This window comes from Melitaea cinxia, chromosome 16 (assembly GCF_905220565.1).
Source record: "Melitaea cinxia chromosome 16, ilMelCinx1.1, whole genome shotgun sequence".
Classification (NCBI taxonomy): Eukaryota; Metazoa; Arthropoda; class Insecta; order Lepidoptera; family Nymphalidae; genus Melitaea; species Melitaea cinxia.
The window spans coordinates 6,487,944-6,508,182 of record NC_059409.1 but is presented as its reverse complement, the minus strand read 5'-3'; the positions used below and the strand labels follow the sequence as shown (position 1 = coordinate 6,508,182).

The following is a 20,239-nucleotide window of genomic DNA, read 5'->3' as shown; positions in this document are numbered from 1 at the left end:
AGTAACAATATTATTAATTAGCAACAACATTATTACAATTACTGTCTCATTTAGCTAGTTATATCTTTACTGTCTACATAAGACTACTATTTCAAAGTCAAGCTTAATAAAACTATTTTTTTTTTGTTATTTTCCCTTGATTTTATGTATTTGCTCTTATTTAAAATTGAGATTACCTTTGATCTTCAGAATCTTCGTGTAAAAATGTAACATTTATCTGCGGAGCCGGACGTCCCGTTGCCTTACAAACTATTTGTATCGTTGATCCCTCCACTGCGGTTACATTATCAAATTCGGTTATTACTGGTGGTACAAAAACCTATACAAATAAGACAGTTTTGTAAGATATAAGTTATGGGTATTCAGGTAAGGCAAAAATTTGGAATAGCCCCGGGGAAGTACCTCAACCTTAGAGAAGATCAGAGAATAATAGTGATTTCTAGTAGTGTCATGTCCCTGTGGTGAGTAAGGTAGCTTTTGGTTAGATTTGGGAGTAGGGTCGGCAACGCGCGAAGCCACTGGTATTGTATGCGTCTACACACAACTGTATTCGCTTACCATCAGGCGGTCCGTACGCTTATTTACCTCCTTTTAACTATCGTATAAAATGATTGTACATATATAAGTGTTGAACCATGTTTTACTCAATTTGTTGTTTTGAATAAAACTCACCTCAATACTAATGTTCTTGGAAGAAATTCCAGCTCTGTTTGTAGCATTGCATTGATATGTACCACTATCTTCTTCTTGTACTACATCAAAAATCATCCTGTTGCCAACTTGTTGCCAAGTTATGTTAGTTTCTGCCAAATCCTGTTGATAAATGTCTATTTATTATATTATTTTTTTTAATAATTTACGTATTGAAATTTTTTGATTTCAGCATTAAAATTATTATTTTTTTAAATCTACATACCATATCTGATATTTTATGAAACGTATATTCTGGATGAGGTGCACCAGAAGCCAAGCATTCAATGAAAAAGCTTCCGCCAACTATAGGTGTAGTACTGGGAAAGGCTACTAGTTCTTCTATTGATGGAACTGATGTAACCTATAAACAATTTGACCTTACTAACATATACATAACAAATGTCTCTGTTAGGTTAGTTTCAATTAAAAAGTTTCGTAATAATCCAATGTGTGATAAATTTGTGCAGATGTTCCTATCTCTGCTAACTCATTGTGTGAAAGCGTTGTCGCTAATATTAATCCTTACTCTATAAGAAGGTGTGTTTCAAGCCTATTCAGCTTACTGGCTTGGCTTGTTATTTTTGTTACCAAAACAATAACATAGAAATTAATATAATTTATAAATAGTATTAATTTTTTTTTGCTTTACAATTGTATTTGGTTTAAACAGTAAATTATTATATAAAATGTATAAAAAATAGTCACATTGTAGCATATATTTTTAATAGCACGTATTAGGAATTGTGGGTGACTCTGTAACCCAACAAACAATTTTTTAACACGTAGCAACATATTATAAATTTAACGGAATACGGTTAGTCAAAGTATAAAATTTTTATGAATTAAAATTAAGCAAATGACAACTGAAATTTAAACACCTTATTAGTAAATCTCAATATAATAATTCTACTGCTCAAGCAAAAAATAAAGTGAAACTGGGTCGAATGTTGATCAGCTTACAGTCGAGTGCCTTTAAATATTCATTTTAAATACTTAAGATACTTAAGAGGACAGTCTGAAGAAGCCTTTCGTCGAGAATTCTCTCACTTTTTTGCAATGTCAAATCATAAAAAATATATTTTTTTTACTTTTAAAGCGTTTAGGCATTTCAAATTGATATCAAGTACAAAATTTATAATTTTAAGATATCAACATTATTATATCTTACAAATAATTCGTGATTTACTTAACCTTATTATTATTTAATACGTTACATCTTGCGTAAAAACATTATTTAAAACATTTTTTATGAGCTATGTTTCTTTTGATAAAATGGTAGAGATTATGCAAAAAAAAGAAAATTTTTGCAACGACTGCTCTTCGCACATTCGCAACTACACATTCGATGACGCCAAACAACCTTAAAAATTAAATACAGTAAACTATCGCATTTAACATAGATCTACTTTTAAAATTATTTCTTTTAGACACTATTATTATTATAGCTATACTAACCAATGATATTTCTATTTTAGTATCTCCTTTATTCAACACAGCCAATAACCATTAAGTTAAATATGTTTGCAACAAACAAAATAGTTTTAACATTTACCTCAAGTTTTATATCCCGGTCTATACCTTCGCCGGCCTCTAAATCCGACGCTGCGCATTTGTATACACCTTCGTCTTCTTTCTTTATATCTTTTATGATCAGTCCTTCTGAAGTCACTTTGTATTTTTCATCATCTGTTATCTGGATTGAATGTTTATAAATTAAAATAACTTTAAAAGGTTTTAAGTGTTTACGCTTGTTGCTTTATTCTTAACAAAACAATATTGATCAATCAACATATTGCAGTATCAATCGCCAATATTGACTTTTTAAGAGAATTTTGGAAAATAAGGTTCTCAATTCGATTCTATTTTTTATGCATGTTATCTTGTTACATTTTATTGAGTTTATCGATATCGATTTTTTTCTTTTTTTTATATCACTAGGGCGGCACACAAGCGTACGGCTCACCTGATGGTAAGAGATTACCGTACCTATAGACGCCTGCAACACCAGAAGCATCGCAAGCTCGTTGCCGACCCAATCTCCAATCCCTCCCAGGAGGTCTGGTCACCTTACTCACCAACAGGAACACAATACTGCTTGAAATCAGTATTATTTAGCTGTGATCTTCGGTAAGGTCGAGGTACTACTCCACTCGGGCTGCTCCAGATTTTGAGCAGGATATTCCTGCTGTGCCCTACCTCAGTTACACTATTCGAAAGATAGTGCTTATCATGTGATTCCATTTAATTTTTGAGCTGGATTTGAAGAGCGGTTTTTGAGTTATCCCTAATATTGTGTTTTAGAAGTCGGTTTTTTTTTTCTTTTAGAACAAACACAATTACTTTCCAATTACACTATACAAAAAACAGTCTTATTTTTACATTTGAAGAACCATGTATCCAGCTATTTACTTAATAGCTATTTTATTCACAAATGTAGAAAACTTTACCTCAAGTCCTTCACCTTCTTTATGCCAACTTATCAATAAATCGCCTTCGCCTCTCGCTTCACAAGTTATAATGCCATCTGTTCCACTAACCACATATTGGTTTTCTTTCGTATTTACGAAATATGGTGGATCTAGGCAAGTATTAAGTTAACATTTATCATATGCTTACATAAAAATAAACAGAGCTTATTGTTGATATTCCTGAGTCTCATTAAATTGAAAAAAAAGTCTATTCTTATACTCTAGGTATATTATTGGACTTTCTTTAAAGCAAGTTAATAAAAAAATTTTGAAGTAACCAACTCTTGTGTGGAAGAGTTTGGAAATGTTGTTTTATTTCTAACATAATAACTGGTATAAAATGTTTATACTTTATATATATATATATGTTATAGTAGCCATTACAATTTATACTCCAATACCAATAGGCTTATCGATAAACATTATATCGAGTAATTGTTATACACACCATATGCTTCCACGTTGTATGTTAACGTATACTGTCGTCCATGATTCTCAGTCACACATTTGTAAGCACCAGATATTATTTTGTCAATATTTGATATAAACAGGCTGTAGGTGCGCTTGTTCAGCCACTCAGAATATACATTCGATTTTGTACCTGGTCTTGTGAAAGTAATCATTTACTTTAGGAATAAAATTAATAATTGTTATACATAAATTGTCTTTACACACCTGTTTTAATACAAATGAAACTGATTATTACATGATATGTTACTGTTAATTACAGTCAAAAAAGTACAAAAATGGATGAGTATAAAATTTTACAGCAATCAATTGAATTAAAACAGGTCAAAACAGAAAGTAATATATTACGTTATATTACCCCAACGGCAGTATTGTATTGTTGTTTACATCTAGCCACATCAAGTTTACTTCCGAACTTGGATCGTCACATGTACATTCCCGGTAAAAGGAACTTCCTGTTTTAATCTTAATAAATTTGACTTGATTGCTAGTGAAGCAAGCATTGCCCCCTGTAAGAAACAACTCCGTTATTGTCACCCACGCACAGCCATCCATCAATTAAGCATTTTCGGTAGACATATTTAAGTATTTGGCTACGAATAAAATTAACATTTTTGGACGGAAAATATAATGCATTTTATGTTCAAGAAGCATTATATACAAGACTATAGCTTCATTGCTGAAATCAACACGACTTCGTGATATCATAGTAAAATATTTTTACTTTTAGATGCCTGTGAAAATATTTTTACTTTATCAAAACTATAAGTATACGTGTATTTTGTACTAATTTTGTATATTTAATTTAATTTTAAGTGTGCCTATAAGAAAACAGTCCCAAACAAATATATTTGCAATAACATTAAAGAAAGTATTGTTTTAGTTAATGAATAAATTAAATTTCCGTTATCATTGTTTACTAATACGCACATTACATCAATAAATAAATAAATAAATAAATAAATAAATAAATAAATAAATAAGTAAAACAGACAAATCTTTACGCTATTCAACCCCCAGAGATTATCCTATCGATTATCATATCGGATTACGGAAGATTGAGTGGAGTGTCCAGAAATCTTATTTAAGTTTAGTAAAAGTTTGGAACATCGCAATACGAGTTCTCACGGCTAACATCGTATTCCAATATCAGCAATTTTATTTTCGATTACTTAAGTTACAAGATAAATTAGAAAAACAAGTAGCATTATGTTGATTTATTACTTTTTATAAAATACAAATTTATACAATACTTATGTAAAGCTGCCCTGTACAAATTGTCTGAACTTTATAAAATTAGTTTAAGTTAAGTATACACAAAAAGTGTAACTTGACTGTTTTTTTCAACTTTGGATAAATATTTTTATATATAATATTATGAAAATTATATATTTCAATAAAAATATTGGAATTTTAACCACCAATATTTGCCTTGTTTGTTTTTTTTTATATGTTATAATTTACAAAAACAATATCATTCCTAATTTTACTTTATTTTACCATCATAAAGATTATCTCTGAACTACAAAACGACTAACAAAGTACGAGTAGGTACGTTAAAGAATAATATTTACAACTATTCGTCTTCATGTTGCGCGCTTTTGATCTCTACAAACAATAGTAACTGATGTAATACTTTTGGTACTACGAACATCTTACGAACCGGATTTTACAAAAGGTAGTTATGATTTCACCCTTATTCTATACGTGTTTGATAAGAAAATAAGTCCCGTGTGAAGTCAACTACAAAAAAAAAATCCTTTAATATTTAAGTGTATTAAAAGAAACTTAAGTTGTTGTTAATTAATGTTCTACTTAAATAATAAACTAGGAAAGAGTAAAATAATAGAATATAGGTCTAGTCTTTTTTTTAAAATAACTTTTGCAAATCAATGTACCGGTTACATTCCGTACCGGATATATTCAAGTGAACTGGATATGAAATTATTGTACATATATATATATATGTGTGTGTATGTATGTATATATGTGCAATACGCTATATATATATATATATATATATATATATGTCTTCCATGCGACAAAGCCAGTCCCGCGGTCACCAACCCGTCTGCCCAGAGTGGTGACTATGGATAAAACACATGAGTTCGCAAGGTGCGAAACTTACTTCGCATTTTAGGTGCGAACTTGGGGAGGCATATGTCCAGCAGTGGACTGTGATAGACTGAAGTGATGAACATACTTCTACTCTTTATTTCCTATGAACTTTTATTAATATACAAATATTTTTATCACATTTGTTCGTTATCGTTAAATATTTGCTTTATGGCCTCTAAAATTGAATAAATAAAGTTATATATATATATATATATATCTTCTGTAGTTCTATAAAATAAAATATATATAAAAAGCGGCTCAACAAAACAAAAGTCTGTCGTTTTGTTCAGTAAGATGTCACTTGAGTAGCACTCAAACATTTATAAACTTGCTAGCCAGAATGACGTACTTAGTATCCTGCAATATTTTAAGATAGTAGCTAAATATATGCATTCGAAAATACGTTCAGATTTAGTATCAATAAGGAAGTACATATTTTGGTACTTAAATATATGCGTTCAAATATTATGCTATCTACTTTATTACTATCATGGTTATAAATGTTCACGTTTTGTGTTCTAAACAATGAAAACTAAATAAGTGGGTCAGCTTAACAAATTAGACCGGAATGTGCAGTTAATTATGATTTTTAATACTCGCCATCGAAAGCGAAGGTCGTATAACATGTGTTTTGTTAAAATTCACTTGATTGTCTTAAAAATGTTGCTCAAAAAATAATTGTTCATATTAAATACATGTTTTGTGAAACTAACAAAGTCATTAAAAACAGATCTAAATTACTATATAGGGGGATTTCAGCAATTTATTTTAAATTATATATGTATGGAGAAAGAGATGCATTTGCGCAGCGGTTACAGCACTGGCTGTTACGCACCGCAAGGTTGTGGGTTCGATCCCCGCACATGACGAACATTTTTATTGGCCATATAGTCTAGTCATCAAGTTCAATAATGTGTTAAATAGCGATAAAGCTCCTAAAAATATTAAATCCGGATTGCCGTTTAGAAAAATGGGTCAGAAGAATTTTCTAGCACGCAAAATATTGTAAAAGTTATCAACAAATTAAGGTGCAAAAAAATTATTTTTGTTTTTCGTTAATGCCTTCAACTATTAATATTTAAAGAGCTTAAAAAATATATCCTTAAATGGAAGAAATATCCTATTTCTTTTATTTATAATTTTAATTTAACGCTGAAAACAGGCACGGCCCATCCGAAATCAAGTTCGTCCTATAAAATATGTATTTCTTTTATTAAATATTAATCTAAATATTTAAAAATATCGTATACTCTAAACAATTAAATAAATAAATTCCTGTTGGAAAAAAGTTTAAAGTTCTTTGTGATAAGTTGCACAAAAAACTCAGAGCAGAACCTAATAATGCTGTTATGAAAATTTGCTATAAAAGGTACAGAAATTTTTGTAATTCACTAATAAAAAAACTAAAAATCCAATACGAAAGATCCTTAATTCAAAACGCTAGTAACAATAAACAAACTTGGTCTGCTCTCAGAGAAATAGTTGGTACCTCAAATAATAAAGTTTCACCTAAAGAACTCTTACATAAGGGCGATGAACCTTTTAATGCCGTGACAGCTGTAAATAATTATTTTGCAAACATTGGCAGTAACTTAGCGAGTAACATCGAACGCTCTTATAGTAGTACCCTATTAACTTCTAAAACTCCATTCTTACCTAACTCTATGGCCTTCTTACCGCCAGATGAAGCTGAGGTTCGATCAATAATTAATAGCCTTAAAACTAATTGTGCTGTTGGCTACGACATGATTTCTAGTAAATTGTTAAAGCTATCTAAGGACATAATCGTTCCTCCACTTACAATTCTATTGAAACTTTGTTTTGAACAAGGAATTTTTCCCAAAGTTTTCAAAAGGGCTCTAGTAACTCCGGTCCACAAGGGTGGGAGTCGAGAGGATGTCACAAACTACAGGCCGATTTCAGTACTCACATCATTATCAAAAATATTGGAAATTATGCTAAATAAGAGACTTATGAACTTTTTAGAAAAATTCAAAATTCTGTCTAATAATCAATTTGGATTTAGACCCAAAAAAAGCACTGTAGATGCGGTACGCAACTTAACTGACTATGTTACCAACCATATTGACTCTGGGCATAAATGTATCGGTATCTTTCTCGACTTAGCGAAGGCTTTTGACACTCTCTCGACACCAGCCCTGGTGGAGAAACTGGAAAGGATTGGTATAAGGGGTACTGCTTTGTCTATGTACACTAGTTTTCTTACTGGTCGTACACAACAAGTCAAAATTGATAATATTATTAGCAATGAGGCACCTGTCACATATGGAGTACCACAAGGTAGTGTTCTGGGCTCGACTTTGTTTTTGATTTATATTAACGATTTGTGCCAGATGACTCTGACTGCTGGCAAAGTTTTTACTTATGCTGATGACACAGCTGTTGTATTTCATGGACCAACTTGGGAGGATGTACGAGATAGGGCTCAGGAAGGGTTACTTAGGATTACTAGTTGGCTACGGACAAATCGCTTAACATTAAATATTAAAAAGACAACGTTTTTACAATTTACTACTGCTAAAATTAGTACCCCTGACGTGGAACTTAAGGTCCATACATGCCATCCGTCTATGACTGATTCTTGTGCGTGCTTGTCTATTTTGAGATCCTCTACGATCAAATACTTGGGTGTTCTAATAGATGATAAGCTTGGCTGGCGGCAGCATATTGAATTATTAACAACGCGTATTCGCAAGCTCATCTGGATTTTTAAGAAACTCAGAGATGTAGTTGACCTCGATACTTTGCGTAGCGTTTATTATGCTTTAGTTCAATCTATTTTAAGCTATTGCGTGGTTGTCTGGGGGGGTGCCTCTAAATCACATATGATATTGGTTGAGAGAGCTCAAAGGTCACTGCTTAAAACTATGACATACAGCCCTTACAGATTTCCTACTGTGGAATTGTATAAGAAATGCTCAGTATTAACTGTTAGGCAACTGTTCATAATGCAGTCTATTGTTCGTCAACATCAGTACACGCCGTACGAACCTAGTGTGAGCAGCGGTAAGCGCGTGGTTAGGAATGTTATTGTACTTCCCAAGGTTCGCACTGCTCTGGCTAGAAAACAGAGCAATTATCTGTCCATTTATTTGTACAATCGGGCTAATAGAATATTAAATTACTATACTCTATCCCTGAAAGAACTTAAAGCGATTGTGTTCAAGTGGCTGTCCTCGCTGGACTACCAAAAAACTGAAGATCTCCTCAAGGCATACTGGAGTTAGTATGCACTTCTTAAACAATTTTATTGCGCAGACATAAAAACATTCATACTCACACCACTCATACACACACCCACACACACACACTCTCACACACACAAACACATACACACATACACATATGCACACATAGAAATGCACCTTATCCTGTACTATATTTTACTTTTTACTTTTTGATTATGTCTAGTTTGCTTAAAGGTATATTACTTAATTTAAAGATTGCTTTAGAAATCAATAATGGAAGAGCACACTGGTTCATTGTGGCACAGGCCTTGCCTATCACAAGAACCAGGGAACTCATTATTTTATATGTAAATATTTTTATGAATAAAGCATTATTATTATTATTATTATATTATTATTATTATTATTATTTTTACAAAGACACAAACCTACTGAAACCGACGCTCCTATATACACATTACACGTACATATTATGTGTGTACAATGTAGGCAATACTTCTATGATGACAATTATGACAAATCCGGAAGACACGTGGGCATCATACAGCTCAATCATCGTAAACTTGACTCATTGTCAGTGTATGTGAGACATAAGCATGTAACTCTATCTTCTACCAAGATGCAAACTATCTTAAATATGATTTTATGTGACATCATGCGTATTTATTTTTCAACTATGAGAACTTTTAATGAGTTAATCTTTTTATGACACTGTTAGTGATGTTATGAAGCTCTTTGTTAAATAAAATCATTTATGTTGGGAATTTAAACTTGCTCCATACAACTCAACATGCCTCTGTTTAGTGGCACACAAGGCCGTTTCCATTAAAGAATTTGTGTATTAAAGCTTATATAATAAACACCACAGAGTTGTGCCATATATCTGTGAGTACCTAAACCAAGATTGCTATAAAGAAATGAGATTTCAGACGACATACATTTTTATCCCTGTATAGTTATCGTACTTAAAATAACTCTAACTTAACACTATCCCTTTAGTTTATTTCGAATACCTAATTTTTTTTCTTTCTTTACAGATTACGTTATATTTTCCAAAAGTTCAATTTGTTAGTTCGTTTGTGAGTAATGCAGACCACCATGTTTCAATTTTATTTGTCCCTAGTGAAGGTATTAGCACATTGGGATACGTTCTAGGGGTTGTACCCCTGCCAATAACGTTTTATGGAGAAAATGACCATGTAAAGCACCACCGATTGAAATTGATATGGAATTATGGACCTTGAAAAATCGAATACCTTTTTGATATAAAATAAATACCAGAAAAATGGACTTTTTTCGCTTTTATTTTTTAATAATGATACATAAAATTTGATGAAAAGGTACGAAAACGATGCATACCAAATTAAAACGATGGAACAATTTAGGATTACATTATATTATTAAATATTTAATATATTTATAAAGAGCCTTTTTTGTTTAAATATCACCCATTTGCCAAAAGACTAGCACATTTGTTAACAAGCGTTTACGGTAAAACCATCTGACACAAAGGCGAACTTGATACCGCATCAAAAATTTATATACACACAAATAAAAACGATGTTAACTACAAAAACACAAAAACAAATATTAACAATTAAAGCACACAACCTTGATTAATAAATTCATTCGATAGCATTTGTCATATTTGATACTAGCTGTGCCCTGACTTCGTATGCGTGGAATGTAAAAAAAGTTTTTCAGTTCGCAGAGTTTTAAAATAAATAAATTTCTAAAATAAAAGTAGGCTAAATTACTCCTTATTACATCAGATATCAGCCAGTAAAAGTCCCGTCAAAATCGGGCCAGCCGTTTCAGAGATTAGCCGGAACAAACAGACCGACAGAAAAAATGTTATTTTGGTATATGTACGGTATATGCATTTAGTAAAAGCGGTTTTTTTAATATTACAAATAGACACTTCAATTTTATTTATTTGTATAGATTAGCAGACAGGCTAATCAGACTCCATCTAAATGATACAAAAAGCTAGCGTGTCCGTAACATACGAATTGAATGTGTACAAAACAAACCTATAGAGTACGTCTGACTAATTACACAATACGAATCAGAATAGCGAATTACAGAATATATACCAAACAAAATTATAGTTACATCGACATGTCGATTATAAGTTTTTAAACTCGTATTTAACTACTTTGCGGTGTTATCTCATTATAAACTTAATTATAAGTTACTTATATCATCGTCATCATCATCATCATCATCATCATTGGCCTTAGTTCGTTTATAGCAGACGATTTAGGCAGTGTCAGACAGATACTGTGTTGCCTAATACACTCTTCAGGAAAACGCAGAGACTAGAATAATTATATATATTTGATTGCTTGCATACTGACAGCAGCGTCACCTACCGGTTCCAATTGAGATAAAAACTACCCTATCTCTCAAGTTGGATCAGATTACAGATGCTTACAAAATTTGATAAAAATTGGTTCAGTAGTTTCGGAGTTAAATACCGATAGCAGCGCCACATATCAAGTATATTTGAGATAAAAACTAGCCTATCTCTCAAGTTGGACCAAATAACAGATGCTTACAAAATTTGATAAAAATTGGTTTAGTAGTTTCGGAGTTTATCGCCCACATACATCGTGACACGAAATTTGTATATATAGAATAATTATGGTATTAAACGCTTTTCCTTCCGGTAAACTTTCTCAAATACAAATCTTAACATAAAAGACTCAGCTTAATGAATCGCAATAGTTTGTTGATGGGCCAGTGTTTGGTAACGTTTCTAGTTTTAGTTAAAACGTATCGATTTCAAGTAGTTGTATTACACGGAAGATGAGGGTCGGTCAAGCAATGCAATAGCACCTAGCATTGATCTCCGATTACAATTGTATTCACGGTCGCTTATTATTTATTACATTCGTTAACATGTGTGTAACATGCTTGTTAATTAATTCTATTTTTAGCCCCTTTAATTACATATATGACTTACCTGAAAAATGGGTAATAATTCCCGTTAAACTTGTAAAATGTAGTGTAATTTATTTAAAACGTGATAATTATTACCCTTAAATTGAGTTTTTCTATAAATTGCGCTTCAGCCTGTAACATCCCACTACTGGGCATAAGCCTCTTTCCCCGTGTAGGAGAATAATCAGAGCTCAATCCACCACGCTGCTCCAATGCGGTTTGGCGGTTATATTCCCTACAATGAGTAACGATCGCTATCAGGCGTAGATTTTCTATAAATTACTTGGTTAAAACAACGTGCAAAAGAATTATCAGAGTCGGATAATTATATTTGAAAACTAGCTGCCTGGAAAGACTTCATTCTATCAAAAGGTAATAGAAAACTTTTTTTTCAGTATTAAAACCTTCCGTGGGCCTTAAGGAAAATACAAAAAAATAAATTAGCCGAATTGGTCGACCCATTTTCGAGCGTCTTAGCAACATTCATTTTTATTTATATATAATATAATAAGATTGAATCCAACTCTCGACTGCTACTTTATAGTTACTTTATAGTAGTAGTGGTATAATAACTCTTATAAATAACTAGATCTTATAACTGGAATAAACGGTTTTCTCTGGTGCTAAGCACAAATGATTTTGTCAGCGAATAGTACAACCAACTATTTATATAAAATACGTGACTGCAAGCCCCACACGATTAGACTGTACATTGTCTTGAATTGCTCATTAATTTTAATCATTCAAGGCTTCAGTTAAAGATTGTGCTATGTCTGCAACATAAGTTGAAGCGAGCTTAATTTTTATAGCATCATTTGTCTTCATTGCATCATGTAAGATTTATAATGCGGAATATCTTCAAAAGCTTTACAGTAGAAGGAAATTGCGTACACACTACACATATACATCTTTTGGCATCTATTCGTATATTTATAAATCTAGTAATTTTACAATTCTATCAATTAATTAATTAATAATTTTTTTGTTATTCTTATTCTACTAAAGTACTCCCAATAATTTGGCTATAATCTACTAATAAATTAAATAATTCTAAGCTTCCTAACGATCGTACAAAATTATCGCTGCTGATATTTGTCACTACAAAATTACTTTCATAACTTCTGAATACTAAAATACTTATGGATACAAAATAATCCGGATATGGAATGTGAAATACTTGTGAATAAAAATACTCAAGAAATAATCATTGTGTTTTATTCATATATACTACACGTGCATTCATTTTAATATATGCTATCTTTTGTTGGAATATCTAATGCAGCTTCAATTCTATCACATCTTGATCGGACCTTTATACTTGGAACTGTATAATGTAGTATATCTGTAGGCATATATATATATAGGTAGGTCTAATATAGTGAAAATATTGACACTTATGAGCCGCCAACCTATTGCGTCAATAAAATTAATCTTTTTATTGCAAGGGGCGATTTAATTGCGAATATTTTGCGTCGTAAATGTATTGGACGAATTACTTCCAGATATAGAGTTGGTCGAAATGTGTAAACATATCCTTGAAAATAAATTAAAATTGCGTTGCGCAATACAACGTAGAGTTTTAGATCTTAAGTGATATTTAACAAAAAAGCCTTTGTACGTGACGTTTGAAAAGTCAATCAAATTTCAAAGCGTTTAACTAATTTTTAATGTTACAATTATTAATTGTCACTATTATTAAAATTAAAAAAAAATAATTGACTTTTAAATGTTAACTTTTTTATTTAAATCTTGAGTATATAAATAACTATTTGTAAATAATTACATATAACTATTTGCAATGTTTAATCCTTCAGGCTTATTACTAACACAACAAATCTTTTGTCGACTGGACTTACTTTTAAAATCATATTATTATTTCAGCAAAAACTATGTTAAAAGCAAAATACTAAACTTGTAAATGTAAGTTTTCGTTGAATTACAAATGAATATAGTAGTAGAAAATGACTATACATTTTATTAGGTACCAATTGTTTCGCACTCGTCATGATCGTAGTAACTGGTAAGATTGAAAATATTGTACAATTAACGCGTCATTGTTTCTGTTTCAACAAACATACCAATTTAGCTAAATAGATTATTTGTCGCATTTAAATGGTATTGCGTTATGTTTTGGTATGTAATACAAAAATTTTAACATCCATTCAATTCTAAATTATTGAGGTTTACTATTTAAGAAACGAAATAAGTTGCGTAAATTAAAAAAAAAAATACCATGGGCAAAGAGCCGTAGAGACAGTTTACGATATATATAGACAATATTTCTATGTAAAAATGTATACACATAGCAGTGTTGTACACAAAGCCATTTAAGGTTCTAATTAAAAATATACTTTTTGATTACTGTTTTAAAATGCCATTATTTCCATATGCGAACAAATAGACACTGACCACTAACCAATTAAATAAGTCTATTTTTAGTTTTATTATAAACTAAAATTTGCATGTGTATAATTGAACGTCAATCATTAAAACATTTATAGACTCATAACTGGATAACGATCCAGTAACATCTAGGTGAGAGAAGTGAGGTATTAATACATTTAAACATAATTCTGTGCTCTAATTTAAACACTGTGGAAATGTCAAATGTTAGAATATGAGAACTGTATTTATTGAATATTTGAATAGATGACTTTATATATTATTTCACAAGAGTTTACGAAATAGTAACTAGTATCGGAAAACCACATAGTTCAGATTATATACTAAATTTTTTATTACATAATTTAAATGAGAGTTAGTCTAGTTAGGTACTAGGTGACTACAGCATGCAATTTGTAACACCTGTATAAAGGTTTGTAGGCGATCTAAAAAAAATAGATGAGCTTATTAATCAATATAGCATTTAATAAGTAATACGAAATAATATCAATAATTTTATTGCTACTTCAATAGTAGTTGTTATATTCATTCATGAAGAATTGATGTGCTTTAATGTTTTTGACTTTCGAAGAGCGTATTCCCTTCAATGTTATCTGTTCAAATAAATAAATCTATAAACGTGTCGTTTAGCGCAAAACTCAACGGTCAATGGCCGGACCACTTAGACTGTTTTTTTTGTTTTTTTTTAATTTGTTACCATGTATTTGACAGTTCTCAAGACGGGGCATCGTGTGTTGGGTCACCTTTATATACACACATTTACATAAATCCTAAAACTAATAATACTCAACATCTTTAACGATGACGATAGCGCAACGGTCAAAGCATTGGTTTGTGGCTTTGGCGCTGGCGGTTGCAGGTTCGATCCCCGCACATGGAAAACATTTGTATTGGCTATACAGATGTTTGCAATGGTCTGAGTACTTGTGCAGTCCTTGTGGGTCTCCCCACCGTGCCTCGGAGAGCACGTTAAGCAGTCGGTCACGGTTGTTATCATGTACATCTGATAGCGATCGTTACTCATAGTAGGGAATATATCAGTCAGTCTGCATTGAAGTAGCGTGGTGGATTAAGCTCTGATCGTTCTCCTACATGGGGAAAGAGGCCTATGCCTTGGAATGGAAATTTAGAGGATGAAGCGAAGTATTTAATTGATAAGTTAGGAATATGTATACTTTCACTTCAGCCTATCGCAGTCCACTCCTGGACATAGGCCTCCCCAAGTTCGCGCCACACATCCCGATCTTCCGCAAACCTCATCCAGCCTACACCGGCAATCTTACGTAGATCGTCGGTCCAACGGGCCGGAGGACGTCCCACACTGCGTTTGCCAAGACGCGGTCTCCACTCTAGGATCCGTCTACTCCAACGGCCATCGGTCCTGCGACACAGACGACCAGCCCACTGCCACTTCAACTTGCTAATTCTGTGGGCTATGTCGGTTACTTTCGTTCTCTCGCGGATAGTCTCATTTCTAATCCTGTCTTTGAGAGAGACCCCAAGCATAGCCCGTTCCATTGCACGTTGAGTGACTTTAAACTTGTGGACCAGTCCCTTCGTCAGTGTCCACGTCTCGGCTCCGTATGTTAACACAGGCAGGACGCATTGCTCAAAAACTTTTGTCTTCAAGCATTGCGGAATCTTCGAAGTGAAGACTCGACGGAGTCTGCCAAACGCCGCCCAGCCCAACCGAATCCTCCTATCGGCCTCCTTCTCGAAGTTGTTGCGGCCTAGTTGGATAGTATGGCCTAGGTAAATATAATCCTGAACAACTTCGAGAAGGGTACCATCGACCGATACCGGTATCGGTATGACTTGGTTGTTAAACATAACTTTCGTCTTATCCAAGTTCATTCAGAGACCGACACGTCGGGAGGACTTGTTTAGGCCGGCCAGCATTTGGCCTACCTCATCCAGCGTCTCCGCAAAGATGACAATATCGTCGAAGGTAAGAGATGTATACTTTATAATTATGAGAACTAAAAATAAAAGAAAATGTTTCTGAACGCTAAAAGATTTATGGTTCTTAAGAGACATTTTTTAATTTCATTCTAGGATTTCTGTTGTCTAAGATATATTTGGCGCACGAAGTCCATGAAGTAAAACACGTTGTGTTCTTAGTTACCGCTGGATATCTTTAACTTATTTAAAATTTGTATAAAATTTTACTTCAGTTATTTTTTTCAAAGTTTTAAAATAATCAAAAGCTAAACGAGTTCCAACATAATTTTTTAGAATTTACTCAAATAAAAAGCAATTCTTTACATTAATTCTCTCTTTATGAGGCACGAGAAACTTTTCTCGCGATATATGACAATTTGTCGCATCGCTATACTACAACCTCTTAGGAACGATAACTCGGAAAAAGGCTCGTTTGTTTGTAATCGTTATCGATGAATCCTCGAGCACTTTTAATTATTTATTATATGAGTTAGGCAGTGACTGTGAACGGAACAAATTCAATATAAAAAATTTAGTACATGATTGCTACAAAAATAATTTTTACGAGTATGTTCACATGTTTAGTTCTACTTTATTTTGATATCTAATTTGTAGCTTGGAACAAGCTTATTGCTTGACAATTTTACCTAAGCGATTAGACTTGTTATTTATACACGCATGAGCAGACGTGTCTATGAGTGGAGACCGCGTGTTGGCAAACACAGTGTGAGACACCCTCCATGTATGTTACATCAGAACTTTTGACCGTGTGGACCGATTTCAACAATTTTTTTTTAATCGAAAGGTGGTGTGTGTCAATTGGTCCCATTTAAATTTATTTGAGATCTAACAACTACTTTTCGAGTTATATCTAATAATGCGTTTTTACTTGACGCTTTTTTCGTCGACCTACATTGTATTATACCGCATAACTTTCTACTGGATATACCGATTTTGATAATTCTTTTTTTGTTGGAAAGGAAATATTCCTAGTTTAGTACCATGATAAGCACAATAGGATCTGATGAGAGAAATCGAGGGAAACTCTTTAAAATCTGCAATAACTTTTTACTGGGTGTACCGATTTTGATAATTCTTTTTTGTTAGAAAGAAGATATCCCTAGTTTAGTACCATGATAAGGAAACCAGGATCTGATGATGGGATCCCAGAGAAACCGAGGGAACTTCTTGAAAATCCGCAATAACTTTTTACTGGGTGTACCGATTTTAATAATTTTTAATTTAATCGAAAGCTGATGTTTGTCATGTGGTCACATATAAATTTTATTGAGATCTGATAACTACTTTTTGAGTAATCTTTAATAACGCGTAGTTACTTGACTAATTTTTCGTCGATCTACGTTGTATTACTCGTCGATATAATTGAAGTCAGTTTTTTTTTCGTTTGCGAGCAAACACAATTAAATCAGACTCTGTTTAACAGAAAACAGATTTATATCATAATTTATATAGAGATGTAATTTAAAATAGTGTTAACTAAAAATTAAAACACTTTTTTGATGTAACTATAAAGTTTAAATATAAATTATTATGATTTTATGAAAAAAATATAATATATTTATCTACTCATGTATTAATTATACAAGAAAACCTACACCCAAGAAACTAAAGACAGCCAAACGCAACGCAGTCCTCTAATTTGTAGCAACAACAAAAGAGAAAATCAAGACGTTTAATCACCACTAATCTTTACGAACCATGCCCATCATAACAAGTTAGCGTCCATCAACCTAAATATCAAACCGAAGCATGATTTTAATTCACCATTATGACATCAATATGGTGGACATTATTTTTGGAATAACCATCTCGCCTTAACGAGCTCAACTAGCTGGTGACCGAACGCAACAAATTGTTTGATACGCGTGTTGTGTTACTCTTTTTAATAACATGGAATATTATTATTGTTATGAATTAGAAATATGGAATATTCTATTGTGTGATATTCCTGTAGGTAAGAAACGGCCTTGACTATTGATCTTTTGTCGCATGCTTGACTTCATTTGTTCGTTACGATTTTCAATAAATACAAAGAATATTGTCTTGAAATTGATTTTTGGTTGTTAGGAGTACTTTATTTTTGTACAAATTATGTGTATGTGTACGAGTATTTGTGTATATGTATGTAAATCATCGGTTTTTATTTAGCCTAACAGCCGAATAAATAATTATTGTACGTTGTTAATTATTATTAATTATTCTATTATATGCCTCAAAAGACTTTTTAAACAGTTATCATATAGTTATCATGATGAATGAAGGCTTAGTTAGTTCTTATATCTATAACTTCGTATTATACCAGACGCCTCACATGACATCAAACGAAAAGAAATCTTCTGTAATATAGTATTAGTAAAGGTTGTAAATGAACAAATATCCTAGTAATAATATAATTATATATTTCAAATTTAGATTAATAAAGATTGCCATTACAGATTTAATTGTAACCTTATATGAGTGAGGGAAGAGTATATTTTAATTAGATTACTATTAGAATTCAACATTATAAAGCAAGCAAAGCCCTGGCTGTCCTGCTTTTGTATTAGGGCAATCCTATTAAGTAAAAATAAGGACAAATTAACACAATTATACTGTGGTTTAGTAGACCTACTTTATCACCCAGAGAATTAAAATTATTTTTCTGTTTTCTAAATATGTATGAGCAGTTATTTTCTTACATATAATTATTAAGATCAACTACCTTGTACCTTTTAAATGTGTCGAAAAGGTATAAATCGTTAAATACACCTGCCGAATTTCATATTTTCTTTTTCCGTTTAAGTTATCTTGGAATTGTCTTTGGAAGAAACGACTAGATAGCCAAAATTTCTTAAGTTTTTTTAATCTATTTGATGTATACAATAAAGTAGAGTTAAATGAATAGACAAAATCGAGAACGATTTCTACATTACCTCCGTATTGATAAAAAAATATTGTTATAAACCGTTCCCAAGTCACCCATTAGGGACGATTTAAATATGTATAATCAGGACATTATATCTAGGTTCTTTTAGATTTGCATTAAATTGTATATTTTGAATGTAATTGTAATTATCGGTAATTCTTTATTGTAATAATTTCTTGTAATTATTTTTATAACAATTAATGTTTTTATTCTTTGTACGTGTTTAATACCAACAATTCGATTTAATTAATTACTTAAAAACTAAAATAACCATGTGAACATTTTTGTCATAGTTTCTAAGTTCGCTAGATCGAATTGAGAGATAAAATATATGATAAAAAATATATGTTTTCAAAATAGAAAAGAAGAAATAAAAAAACTTGATGATATAAATATGTTTACAACATTACGTATAAATAATAAGAATATTACGTTTGTTATGAAACAAAAAACTTAACATGTTATTATCACATTTTTTATTATTCTTTACATTTGGGAAGCAAACAATTACTACAATACTAGATAAAAAAAATATATAAGAAAAACCTTGATCAATCAAGTTTCCTATTAAAATAATTATTATAATAAGGAAATGAATACCATAAACGGAAATTAATTTATTTGCTCGCATCACAACCATCAGTATTTAGATACTATTTTTTATCTTACATCTAAAAAATATAAATATTGTTTTAAAACTTAAAGACTCTTTAAAAATTAAATTTCACAAAAAAGACAACATAATATTATAAACAATCAAAAAATAAATAAATAAAACTCACCTGATATGAACACACAAAGAAGCAACGAAATGAAAAACAGTTTTTCCTTTTCCGATTCCATAGTTAAAAAATCATCAAGTACAGCTACAACAACAAAAAATACAACAAACAATATTAAAATAGCTGTGACAGATTATAAATATAATGCATAGGAAATTCTAAGGCGTACAAAATTTAAATTTAGAACGTTCGTTTGAAAACACGCTCTAATTGATTTGTGCGGCGGTCTCGATGTATGCGGGCGACTAGGCTTAATGCGACTGACGTTGGTTACTTGTGCTTCGT

At 31.7% G+C, this 20,239-nt stretch overlaps 1 protein-coding gene and 1 long non-coding RNA gene across 2 annotated transcripts in view; one reads left to right on the top strand and one right to left on the bottom strand.

The window, feature by feature from the left end:
• LOC123660885 overlaps positions 1–1,496 on the top strand; it is an 11,072-nt gene extending 9,576 nt beyond the window's left edge. Inside the window, exon 3 of the long non-coding RNA XR_006744267.1 lies at positions 1,422–1,496. This is a non-coding gene — a long non-coding RNA (uncharacterized LOC123660885). The remainder of the gene's footprint in view (positions 1–1,421) is intronic.
• LOC123660884 (fasciclin-2-like) overlaps positions 1–20,239 on the bottom strand; it is a 27,123-nt gene extending 6,884 nt beyond the window's left edge. Inside the window, exons 1-9 of the mRNA XM_045595908.1 lie at positions 20,124–20,239; positions 19,955–20,038; positions 3,988–4,138; positions 3,610–3,767; positions 3,141–3,271; positions 2,246–2,386; positions 917–1,054; positions 673–813; positions 177–319 (exon numbers count right to left, since the gene is read on the bottom strand). Coding sequence (XP_045451864.1) covers positions 177–319; positions 673–813; positions 917–1,054; positions 2,246–2,386; positions 3,141–3,271; positions 3,610–3,767; positions 3,988–4,138; positions 19,955–20,015 — 1,064 coding nt within the window. The 5' untranslated portion in view covers positions 20,016–20,038; positions 20,124–20,239. The remainder of the gene's footprint in view (positions 1–176; positions 320–672; positions 814–916; positions 1,055–2,245; positions 2,387–3,140; positions 3,272–3,609; positions 3,768–3,987; positions 4,139–19,954; positions 20,039–20,123) is intronic.